The sequence below is a fragment of the Thamnophis sirtalis genome, unplaced genomic scaffold (assembly GCF_051295495.1).
Source record: "Thamnophis sirtalis isolate CommonGarterSnake01/CBP01778 unplaced genomic scaffold, rThaSir2_p1.2 scaffold_15, whole genome shotgun sequence".
NCBI lineage: Eukaryota > Metazoa > Chordata > Lepidosauria > Squamata > Natricidae > Thamnophis > Thamnophis sirtalis.
Genome location: NW_028261395.1, coordinates 23,634,785 through 23,647,787, shown reverse-complemented (window position 1 = coordinate 23,647,787; position 13,003 = coordinate 23,634,785). Strand labels below are relative to the sequence as shown.

Sequence of the window (13,003 nt, the reverse complement as noted above, 5' to 3'; positions counted from 1 at the left end):
TGTTAAGAGAGAGCAGTTGAGCACTTGTGAAGTTCTTGGCATAGATGGTGGTCAAGAGAGGTGGTATTCAGCCGGTTTGGACTGGTTCGGCCAAAGCAGTAGTGGAAATTTTGAGTTCAGAGAATCAGCAAATACTGGCTGGCCCTGCCCCTGTCCTATATTCCCTTGTTTTTTTTCGCTCAGCTGATTCGCGCAGTAGAGTGGATTGCCTCTCCTCAGCTGAGCTTAAAAAAACAGCTCAACGCACCAGCGCTGACACCGAGGCCGGTCTTTGAGTGCTGCATGCGCAAAGCACTCTGTCATAGAACTGGTAGGAAAAGATTTGGAATCCCACCACTGGTGGTCAGGTGCTCACATTTGTTCCCACCAAGTTTCTGAGCAGAATTATTTTATATTATTTTGTCACCCATCTCCACAAATGAACTATATTTAACTTTCCCTCAATATCATTTGGAAATGTTTTGGATTTGCCCCTTTTAACACGATAGTGTTTGTCGAGACGACAAAACCCATAACTGTTTAATCAATGGAGGACACTTTTCCTGGAGATATGGAGATTTCAAATTCTTAGGAGCCGAGGTGGCGCAGTGGTTAAATGCAGCACTGCAGGCTACTTCAGCTGACTGCAGTTCTGCAGTTCGGCTGTTCAAATCTCACCGGCTCAGGGTTGACTCAGCCTTCCATCCTTCCGAGGTGGGTAAAATGAGGACCCGGATTGTTGTTGGGGGCGATATGCTGACTCTGTAAACCGCTTAGAGAGGGCTGAAAGCCCTATGAAGCGGTATATAAGTCTAACTGCTATTGCTATTGTTATTGTTATTAAATGCTATGAGCATGAGCAGTTTTCAACACTGAACCCATTTTTCTTGTTCAGATTTAATTTCAGTTATTTATTTATCATCATGTCTTCCAGACATCACTTCTGGACATCTAAAGCCGCAGCAGATGAACCTAGAAGTGAGGTATTCACCTACACCCAGCTCCCTTAAACTGTGTTCCATCATTCCTTCCATCTGTGAAAATTCCACCTTCGTGAAATGGAAGAGTTTGATAGATTTGGGCATGCTTGGTTCCTAGAGCCTGGACAGGGGTCGATCTTCAAGTATTTGAAGGGATGTCAAAGGGAGAGTACCCTGTTGAGCAAAACGTGGAGGCAGATCATGGTTTAATGTTAGGAAGAGCATTTCAGCAACCATGGAGCAACTTATCATGGTGGTTTATGGGATTACAATCACTTACACCAGGGATGTCAAACTCAATTTCATTGAGAGCCATATCAGGGTTGTGCTTGACTTCAGGGGTCCAGGATGGGCGTGGCCAGCTCGACATCATTTGTGTCAGGGGTGCCTTTGGTGGCCAGAGTGCTCTACCAGGGAAAACAGGCTCTCGAGCTCCGTTTCCAGCTGCAACCTCCTCCTGCAACCATCTGCCAGCGAAAAGAGCCCAGGAGGGCAACACACAGCCCTCATGAGTTCAATTTTCAGCTACGATGTTCTCCTGCAACCCTCTGCCAGGCAAAACAGAGCTTGGAAAAGCTGCATGCGGCCCTCCCAAGCTCCATTTTCCCTGGCAGAGGCACCGCAGGCCGGTCCTTCATGGTTTCCAGGACGACTCCATGGGCCAGATCTAAGCACCCCATGGGCTGGATACGGCCCCCGGCCCTTGAGTTTGACACCCCTGACTTAAACAGAAAGGTTGAACAGCTATTTGCTTAAAGTGTACTGTAAGGGGAGGCAGATTCATTGATATAATTATAATGCCTCTGTGAGCAAGATGCAAAAACATGATGGGAAAATGTGATGAAATATCAAAATAAAACCAAATGAGCACCAAGGCCACTGAGTAGAGTTACCAGGAGTTTATCTCAACTCAAGGCATCTTTAACCCTTTACACTATGGGGCTGGAGAAGATTCCTGTGAGTCCCTTGGACTGCAAGGTGATCCAACTGGTCAGTCCTAGAGGAGATCAACCCTGACTGCTCTTTAGAAGGCCAGATCCTGAAGATGAGACTTTGGCCACCTAATGAGAAGGAAGGACTCACTGGAGAAGAGCTTCATGCTGGGAATGATTGAGGGCAAAAGAAGAATGGGATGGCAGAGAATGAGGTGGCTGGATGGATTCACTGAAGCAGTCAGTGTGAGCTTAAATGGACTCCAGAGGATGATAGAAGACAGGAAGGCCTTGAGGAACGTTGTCCATGGGGTCACAATGGGTCGGACACAACTTTGCAACTAACAACAACAAGACATCTTGATTTTAGAACTGCAATTATTTTATCTGGATTAGGCTTTATTTTTTTCATTTTCGCTCACTCAACTGACTCTGTAAACCGCTTAGAGAGGGCAGCAGAAGGACTATGAAATGGTATATAAGTCTAAGTGCTATGGCTATTCTGAATCAGGTCCTATGATCTAGAACCAATGGCAAAAATCATCATTATTTCCAACTGCATCAGTTATCTCAAGACAGTAGGCTAAAGTGGCTCATAATTTATTTTTATGTCAAAATGTACAGCTTGTTTTTGTTTTATTTAAGTGACTGACTAAAAAGTTAACATAAATACAAGAAGTTTCACCGTGTGTATTTTTTATACATGGATGGAACCACTTTTGGCTCGTACTGTCACTCTGAACAGGTACAAAGGCTATCAAAGGGGGCAGGGGGAGAAAAGGAAACCATATAAACAGACACAAATACCATTTGCTTTTTTTTTTTTTTACATGCGTTCTTTAAACTTCATTTGACCTATTCACACGCTACTGTTCTATTTACTTTTCTTAAAAAATAACTCCCGTATTTTATAAAGGTAGAAAAATCTACAGATGGAATGAAAATGTAAAGTTTAGAGGCATTTCCTTAAAATAGCAACTTTACACTAAATTCACAATTTTTTAAAAAAAAAAATTCCTGCAAATTTATCTGCGTATGAAAATGTTTCAAAAACTTGTTTACACACAGATAATGCTTCCTTTAAACAATAGATGCCTGTATCTTAATTTTAAAAAAAACCTGTGTAACAGTAAGCTTCCCCCCCACCCCCACTTCTTAACCGAAAATGATCTGTTATCTGAACAAAAAAGGAGAATAATCTTTCATGAAATATTTGCCATTCAAAGGTTCAATTCACCATGATAGTCTTCTGGATCAGCTCCAAGGGGGGAAAAATCAGATTTGTGCAATCACAGAGAGGAATTTCCCAATGAACAGTACCCAGAAACTGATCAAATCAAAATTGGAATCATTTTCAATGCTTTTTTTAAAAAATCTAATTAGCAAAAATATATATGTTATGTATGCATGTATATATATATATTAATACCTCTTAAAGAGGAACAACCTAATCAAGGCAAAAGACTCACCAATTAAGGAAATGGCTTACTGTTAAGCACAACACTTGTACAGTACTACAAAACGCACTGTCACTAACAAAGACAGCGGCATGCAGAAGTGTCCACTTTGAGGAACAAAATAATCCAACGAATGCAATGCGAAAAGGCATTTACATGGTGGAGACGAGGGAGGAAAGCTGACAGCCAGCACAGTCGGATAGGCTCCAGAAGAGCTGGAGTCAAAGAGGAAGAGGCACATTCAAAATGGCACGCGAACCCTCGGCTGAGTTTGCACGTTCGCAACACATGTTTTCCCACACCAATTGTATTTAAAAAAAAACAAAAAAACTTTGCAAACAAAGCAAAATTGCAAACAGAACAAAAACTAAAAGGACGTTATGTAAGGCTTTCTCTGCATACACGTTTTTCGTGGTGCCACAAACCAGTGTTTGTTTTTTTTTTTGCATTTACACCAATTGCTGGTTTTGAATCACACGCTCCGAAACAGCAACGCATTGAGGCAGGTCCACCCCTTGCAGGCTTGCTTGGCAGGGAGGGGGGGAACATCTCCCCCCCCCGCGCGCATTGGGACCCAGGTTCCTACCTCCGCATGTAGGAGCTGTTCAAAGACTGCTTGGGGTTTATGTAGCCATGATGCGCAGGAGGGGAATACATCATGTTGCTGTGCGGGGTAGTCTGCATGGGTTGCTGAGCATAAGCCTGGGTGCCCATCATCCCCATCTGCATCTGCATGGGGTACTGAGCGGTTTGATTCATGTAACCGGGGTTGGCGTGGTAGCCTCCATTCATCATCGGCTGAGACATGCTGTAACCGTTCATGGCGTTCAATGTGTTCATGTTCATATTCACCGAATTGACGTTGTACGCGGGAGCTGGCATTAGGTTCACACTCATGTTCATGCCACGCTGCATGGTTAAGGTGCGGGCCGGCCCTTGCATGGCCACAGACTGTGACGTGCGCCCGTAAAGCTGTGGCTGATGGGCGGTGGCGGCTGCTGATGGTGGCAGAGAAGATGACTTAGTCCTAACAGAAACATGGCCTTTGCCGGCCATCTGTGTTTGAAGTCTTTGGGTATGGGACAAGCCAACGTTAGATGTAGCCAAGTTGCGCTGCAGAAGGGGAGGTGGTAGATTCATGGGGGGAGGAGTGAGGTTAGGGGGAGGAGTCATGGTCGCCTGGACTTGGCCCCCTCCTGGAACCGGGTGGGAAGGCTGAGAGAGCTGGACCAGGCCTGAGCTGCTGAGCGCAGTGGTTAGAGAGGCACCATTTGCATAGGAAGTCACGGCCGCTGAATGGCTGTAAGGCAACGAATGGTCCATCAGGGTATTGGTCAGCTGCTGCAGTTTAGCCAGGCTGAAGGTGGCGGAAGGCTGCGGGTAATGCCCTGCTGCAAACTCCCCCTGGCCCACCCGTTCGTACAAGCCGACGTTGGCACTGCCGGCCTCGGCGATTTCGCTCAGTTGGAGAGGAGGGCTAAAGTTGGTGGCCAGGCTGCACTGGGAGAGCTGCTGGCTGCTGCTGGGAGGCCTCTCGACCCCGCAGGCTTGGGGGGATTTGACACTGCAAGGAGGGGGCGAGTTGATGCTGGCGCTCTGCATCATGCTGCAGCTGCTGTTCATTCCCGACATCTGCTGGGTTACAGCGCAGCTGCTCTGGGTCAGGTTGCTCGAGGTGAGAGTGTTGTACGAGCAGCTGTTTTGCGACGCATTGTTCCCGCAGATGCTATTGCCCATGGTGGAGTCATAGCTGCTCGGGTTCTCATAGTTCTCCGTTGTGCTCTCGATACTACCCAGATCGCTGAACCCGCTATCGACCACCTGCTGGGAATGGTCCGACACCGACGGGACGTCCATCATGGGGCTGGTTTCCATGTTCTGCAGGGATGACACCGAGATGCCGCTCTGATCTGAGCTCATCTGGGTGTAAGTGCTTTCTAGGGCAGGCACATTTGGGCTGCTCACCGAACGAACCGACTGGCTTGGGTGAGACTGGACAGACGAAACGGGGCTGCTGTGATCTGACGGCTGACAATCCTCTAAGGGAGCTGCTGGTGGGCTTTGGGCCGTGTTGGAATAATTCTGCAGGTTCTGGCATGCCTCTTGGGTCTCCACACAATCCTGGAACGCGTCTTCCTGCTCTGCTGATTCCTGGGTTAAAGAGTTGACTGCCTGGATGGTCTCGGAGTCTATTTCCAGAGTTTCTGGATTCGTCTCCTTGAACACACAGTTGAGTTCATGGCTACTGGCTTCGCTGGAATTTTCTGCGCTTTCCTCTCTTGGGTCAGGCTCAGGTTCCAGAAGAGCAGGAAGCTCTTTAAGATCACTGTTACACTTGGGCGAAAAGTCAACTTTACGGTCCATCAAATCCATTTCATTTGGCCTGCCACTCAGTTCTTCGGCTTCTACAAAAGCTTCTTGATTCTCAGGCGCTTCTTTGAAAGCTTCGCCTGATACGACCTCCTCTGTTTCCTTTGAACCCGGGTGGCTTCCAGCCTCGTCTTCGTCCTCATGTCCCTCCTCATTACAAGGCTGCTTCTTTCCCTCGTGTTCTTCTCTAGGCTCAGCCTCATCTTTCTCCAGGATCTTCTCCTCTTGCCGGTCCTTCTCTTGACTACTCATACCTTCCGTTTCGATGTTGCTTTCATCCACGACATCTGCCTTTTCCATCCGGGGAAGTTCTAGATACTCAGACACCAGATCTCTCCCTTCGTCCTCGTTTGAGAAAACGGCTTCAGAGTTTTCCCCTTTTTCTGGCAGAGAAGAAGCCGATGATGGATCTTTTTCAGCCACCTCCTCTGCCTCCTCTCCTTTCCCCTGACAGTCGGGCTCCATAGGGGTCTCAGGTGGTGTGTACAAATTAAGCTTAAACCCTGGTTTTCTCTCTTTATTTTGCCTCCGCCTGGATGAAGACTGCTTCATGCTTTTAGGCCATCCCTGCTTGTGCATTACAGGTTCGAGATTGTCTCTAGTGCTTTCTTTGAGGACATCCACATCCTCTTCGGCCATAACTGTGAGGAATGGGGAAGAAAGGGGGTGGGGGGAAGCCAAGTTAGTCAAATTCAAAATGATTATAACTAGATTATGTATATCGGTATATTCTTGTTCTGATATATTCTCACACCAAGGGTTTAGTTAAATAATCAATTAAACCAAATGTCAACTCGTATGACACAGACTGAGGGGAGGAAAGAAACAGGGGCAAAGTTCAGTCAAAATTAAAATGAGGTCAGATCTGACTGCGATGGATTATTGCCTATCCTAAGAAGTGACTGGATTTCTTTTGAAACTTGGCTCGAGGCTCATGAATTAATTAGGGCATCTTTCGGAAACCTGACACCAAACAGCCGAAGCACAAATGCCAAGAAAGTTTGGTAAAGCAAATCAAGGGTGGAGGTCATTACGACATATGTGAACTTTTGACCATACCATAACCACACCTTGACCTTTTTGTGACCCATAGACTCCTGAGGCAAAAGAATGTTGATTTCAATTTTTCGGGCAGAGAAATATAACATCACTGCAATTTTCTTGCATATTAGTAAGTTGTAGGGACGTGCATCAGAACGGCTGGTTTGGGGAGGTCCCTGCTGTGAGGTGTACATTTCAGGTATTCTTATCTGTGCGCAGAATGAAACTGGATCCTTTTCATACTGCACGCAGGGAGAGGAGGAGGAAAAGGCTGAGGGACAAGGTGGAATAATGCTGGAAAGTTTGGGAATCTCTGCTGAGAAGTAGAAGGGACAATCTACATTTATTACTGCCATTCTCTCTCCCTCTGTGTGTGTCTAGATTTTGTTTGATCCAAACTCCTGAATACCAAAAGCATTCCAGATTTCCATTCTGTTGATCAATGACCAAAGGAAGCAAACTATCCTAAACTAAGGCTCTATAGAATTCTGCCTTATTTACTAAATATATTGTTCGGGGGGGGGGGGGGAGGAGAAGAATATTACTACATAAAACTTTTCAGATAAACATTTACCTTCATGTGACATCCAAACATTGCAGAATGAGGATTATTTTTATAGGTTAAAAAGCTATAGGAAAGTAACCATTATTAGTGCCCAATTTACCTGCCTTTCTTTTTAAAAAGTATATGTTGCACCTAAATCATGCATCAAAATAATAAGCTAACAGTTTACTTTATTGTAATTACACATCATAAAACGAAATGAAAAGCCATCTTCACTGTACATTATAACTATAAAAATAAAACACAAACACACATTCTTCGCATTCTATACAATTGAACTGAAAATCCCTGATATTGCATTAATATTGCACTATACCGTAGAATTCAATATAGTTACTGCCCTGGGATAGAAGCTGTTTTTCATCCTATTTTTCCTTGGTTTTATTAACCTGTACCGTCTGCCAGATGGTAATAGTTCAAAAAAAAAAAGTGTGCCCAGAATGAGATGGATCTTAAATAATGCTTTGAACTTTCTTAAGGCAGCAGGAGCTACAAAGCTCTTCCAAAGAGGAAAGAGGGCAACCAATGATCCTCTGGGAAATGATATTAACGCTCTGGAGTGCTGTCTTATCTGTCCCTATGCAATTGGCAAACCATAACAGGCTTGATTGGACTAGTTGAAAAGGAACTGTGAGTGCTAAAGAATAAGCCTCAAGCAAACATATGAAACTAATGTTTTATGGCAGTCTGAGACCAGGTCTTAAAAGTTAAGTAACCAAATACAATTTGAGGATACTATAAAACCTAATTAAGTAAGTAAATCACCTCCTTCTGTTTGAACATGACTTTTACTAATACCAAAGGCAGTAGAATTAAATACTGTCTTATTAGATCTAACTATTGAAGGAGTGACATTTTTCAAATAGAAACCTAATTTCCAGAGAGACAGGGGAACATATTTGGAGAAACAACCTGTCGCCCCCCAAAATTTGCTTCCCAAAATTCATGTTGAAGAGAGCTGAGCAGAAAACTGTCTTCTGACAATTCCTATAAGGAGAAGAAACTCAAAGGGTGAGTGATTATTTCTCTAGGCTTGTTCCGAGTTCACATGCAAAGAAACAAGTGCAAAGAACTTGCCTCAGTTACCTCTAGAGTAGGGGTAGCAAACTCAAGGCCTGCAGCCTGAATCTAGCCCATGGGGCTCACCTGGAATTATCAAAGGACCGTCCCGTGGTGCCTCTGCCAGCTAAAATGGGCCACGTACAGCCCCTCCCCCTCAGCAGCCTGTTTTTAGCCTACCCAGCCTCCAACAGCACTTTTCTGAGGCCTTGGGAGCAGGGGCGAAATGCTACCAGGGTGGGGGTGCTGAGAAAGAGAGAGAGAGAGAGAGAGAGAGAGACAGAGACAGAGACAGAGACAGAGACAGAGAAGGGAGAGAAAAAGAGAAAGAAAGAAAGGGAGGGATGGAAAAAGAAGAGGAAGGAAGATCTACAAACCTGGCATTAGATGCAGCTTCAGAGGATAATCCAGGGCTGGAAGGGACCTGGAGGTCACCTAGTCCAACCCTGCTCCGGCAGGACATTGTTAAAATGAGTTTCTGTCTTTTGATCCCCCAGTTACATGACTACATAGTCACATGACCCCACCAAGACATGCCGACCAAGCCACGCCCACAGAACTGGTAGTAAAAAAATTGGATCTCACCACTGCTCGGGAGCCCTCCGCATGGCCCATTTGCTGGGGGCCAGGGATGCTGAAAATGGGTCATGTGGGATTCCTCCTTAGGCCCCATCCGTTTTGTGCCAGTTTTCGGCCGGCAGAATGCCTGCACCTCCCCCCCCCCCGCTTTGGCTGTAAAATGCTGCAGGAGGCCGTTCAGGCCGACAATGGGGCAAAGGAGAACTACAATGCGGATCCTGCATCGAAGAAATCCAGTTTGACACCCCTGCTCTGGCGAGAACATCCACTCTCTGCCTGAGTGGATGAAATTCTTTTTAACACAGGTGGAAGAATATATACGAAGAGGTGGAGCTGCTGGATTTTATGGTTAAATCTAGTCTGGCTGATGAAGTTTTCAGTCACTATTTTTGGATTCATTGGGTCTTCTGAGGGAGCATTTCAGAATGGCTGGGTCATGCTCTTCTAAATTGGAAACAATTCCCTCATCCTCTTTCTGGCCAACTGCTACAAACAAACATGACCTGTCTTGCAACAATCATACACACAACTTGCTTTTGGCTTTGCTAGAGAGCTTCTACGCAGTTGCCCAAATCCCTTTCTGCCAAATAATTAATCTAAGAAAGATGTAGAAGAGTAAGCAAGGGGAAGGAAGGAGGGAGGGAGGGAGGGAGGGAGGGAAGGAAGGAAGGAAGGAAGGAAGGAAGGAAGGAAGGAAGGAAGGAAGGAAGGAAGGAAGGAAGGAAGGAAGGAAGGAAGGAAGGAAAAGATAGAGAGGAGCTTATTCATCCAATCAGAAGCACAGCATTAAAAAGAAAGAAAGAAACAACAGGAACATAAAACATGCCTTCCTGATTTTCCCTGGATCAATACTACTGACAATGAACAGAGGAATAAATTATGCATTCCAGAATATTGTTCTGGGATTAAGTGTTTCGAACTGCATTATTGAAAATTGTCAGTAAAAGAAATAAAAGTATTAAAACTCTGCAAAGGGACAACAAAAAGTGGAGTGATCTGATTAAATTAAACTTTAACAAAGAGAAAGAAAGAAAGAAACGGGGGAGGGGATACCCTCTCCAACTTTACCCAAAGACAAAAAGCAGCAGCAAAAATTATTCAAAATTTGCATTTCATTTATATGATGATGTTAGAAACATAGCTATTTTTACCGCAAGCCCTGACCTTTCATATCAAGGTATCAGCAACTCACGAACGATAACTTAAGGCACTCACTTCCATCCAAGAAGCCTCTGCAAAGTGTCCAGCTAAGTTTAATGCAATTTATACTCAGTTCCACATGTTGAAAACTGCTTTCCATCTATCTCAAACAGGGGTGGGCTTCAAAAATTCCAGTAACGGGTTCGCTGCCCTGTTGCTGGGTGGGCGTGACCATAGTGGGTGTGGCCTAGTCAGCCTCCAGCACCACAGTAGGGGCGGGCGTTCTTTGCCCTCCCCAGGCTCCGGAGGGTTTTTTTGAGCCTCCAGGAGGGTGAAAACTGATTCCCCAGGACTCTGGAGGCCCTCTGAAGGCCAGAAACAGGCCCGTTTCTGGACTTCCGGAACCTCCAGGAGGCCCGTTTTTTGCCCTCCCTGAGCCTCCCTGAGTTTATCTTGCATGATGAACAGGCCGCGTGGAGACTCCTGGGAGGGGCAGGGTGGGAGGGGCAGGGTGGGCAAAGCCAGCCCAGGGTGGCATTTGGGGGTTCGCCGAAGCGGGAAGAACCCTAGCTAGAGGATCGCCCGAATCCATGCGAACTCCCAGCAGCCCACCCCTGCTATTCTCAAACCTTTGAGACTCACCTCTGCATGGACTCTCTTTCGGGTTACATTGATTGTCTTTCTTCTGCTCCTCTTCCTCTTGTTCTTCCTCTTCCCCGTGTTGCAACATGGTTGGCCCCCCAGTCTTCACTTGGTCATGTTCTCCATCCGTCTCACAATTCGGCTCCAGTTGTGCCACGGGCTGCTCTTCTTCGGAGTTGTTGAAAGGCTCATTTAAAACTTCAGTGGTTTCAGAAATGGTCTCCGTTGTAACACTGCTATTAATCTTTCGGCGTTTACGACCCCTTTTCTTTTTCAATATGAAAGGCCTCTAAAAATAATGTGAAATATGTTAAAGTTGGGTGGAAGAATTAACATCCCTCTTTGGCAAAATCCAAACTAAGGAAACCTTAAGTCAACAGAACATCATCAAGGCTTCAACTAGACTTTAAAAAGCAAAATAAGTGACTACTGCTAGGCTGCATTTTTCTTTCTGACTTATTTAATTTAATGAAGAATGAAATACGTCTATATCGTATAAATAAAATTGGCTAAATCTGTAAAGATACTTCTAAAAAAATCTTACAACAAAGGCTCAGATTTGGAGTTTTGATCAGAATTTTCAAGCTAAAGCTATACAGCATCCTGAAAAAGTCTGGGAAGTACCATGTTTTCCCTGAAAATAAGACTGGGTCTTATATTAATTTTTGCTTCAAAAGATGCATTAGGGTTTATTTTCTGTTTAAATCTTGTTTTGGGGGAAATATGGTACTGAATGCATCCATCTGGTTGACGATCTTAACTGGAGCTTATTTTGGGGGTAGGGCTTATATTACGAGCATCCTGAAAAATCATGCTAGGACTTATTTTCCAGTTGGGTCTTATTTTGGGGAAAACAGGGTAATAGCATTAAAAAAATGTTTCAAATTTAAACTGTTAACAATTCACACTCCTTTTGAGTTTGAAATAATTGTTTCAAACTAGAGAGAATTGTTTTGCATCTGAAATGGGTCATCTCAATCATATTGGAAACATTTCCAACTCATAACAACTTACAACTACTATTAAGTCAAACAAATGTTTTCAACCGAGATTGAGACATTCCAAATTTGAGACCATTGGAATTCAAAGTGCTTTATATAACCTTTCCAATAATATAATTTAAAAATATGCAACATCTACTGAAACTTTAATGACCACTGGATTACAAGAGCTTTTCAAGAGACCAGTAGTGGAATGTTTGTTCAAATTCCCATTATTATTATTATTATCATCATCATCATCATTATATTAACATACAATCATCATCATCATCATCATCATCATCATCATCATCATCATCATTATATTAACATACAATTAATATCCATTATCTATTTAACTAATATATGTAGCTGCCCATCACTGACTCTGGGTGGCGTGCAATGGTGTATAAAAATATACATTAAATTATTTGTTGTGTATTAATTACTGTGTTTGTGTATGTTCCAGCAAAACCCTGCAACACCTCGAGCAACTTCAACTAAACTTGGTACAGATTACTTATTCTCTGGAAACAAATACTGTGGGGATAAGACAACCCCAACACCCTTCGGGGGGTGTGTTCTGTTAAGATACAGCCTGTTGTGCCTTAAAATGGATTCTACTGTACAGCGCTATAGAGTTGCCACAGTAACTGCTTCATAGTACTCCACAAGGGGGCTCCCTCTGGTAAGGGGCAAAATCCAACATTACAAATTATCACATTGGTTTTGAGGATAACATTAAAGCTATTACCGTATTTTTCAGACTATAAGACGCGCTGGAGTATATATAAGACGCACCATGATTTTGAAGAGGTACATTTTTTTAAAAAAAGTTTTTGCACTCTGCAGGTCTCCCAAACCCTCTGTGTGCCTTGTTTTTTGAAAAAAAAAAAAGGAGGGGCATGCAGAGCTTCGTGAGGCTTGTAGAGTGCTCCTGGGGGCTTGGGGGCCAAAAACAAGCTAAAATGGCCCTCCCCAGCCTTCAGGAGCACTTTGCAAGCCTCCCAAACCCTCTGCACATCCATTTTTACATAAGGAACGGGGTTTCAGTAGGCCAAAAATGCTGTATTCAGTGTATAAGATGAACCCAGATTTTCACCCTCTTTTTTGAAGGGAAAAGGTGCACCTTATACTCCAAAAAATATGGTAATTTTTCTTTTAAAAATATAGGAGGGAGGAAAAAGGATTACTTCCAAACAATTTTCACATGGCCTCAGACAAAGATTTCAAAAGTGTTATTAGCAATCAAAGCACAACTAAAAATTAAAAAGTAATC

The 13,003-nt window shown here is 44.1% G+C and overlaps 1 protein-coding gene across 9 annotated transcripts in view; it reads right to left on the bottom strand.

Moving 5' to 3' along the window:
* Window positions 1–2,251: 2,251 nt before the first annotated feature.
* KAT6B (lysine acetyltransferase 6B) overlaps window positions 2,252–13,003 on the bottom strand; it is a 91,080-nt gene continuing 80,328 nt past the window's right edge. For all 9 annotated transcript variants that reach the window (XM_087702175.1, XM_087702172.1, XM_087702177.1 and 6 more), the window contains 2 exons: window positions 10,745–11,033; window positions 2,252–6,359 (listed from right to left, as the gene is read on the bottom strand). In XM_087702175.1, the coding sequence (XP_087558301.1) occupies window positions 3,931–6,359; window positions 10,745–11,033 (2,718 nt within the window). In that variant the 3' untranslated portion in view covers window positions 2,252–3,930. The remainder of the gene's footprint in view (window positions 6,360–10,744; window positions 11,034–13,003) is intronic.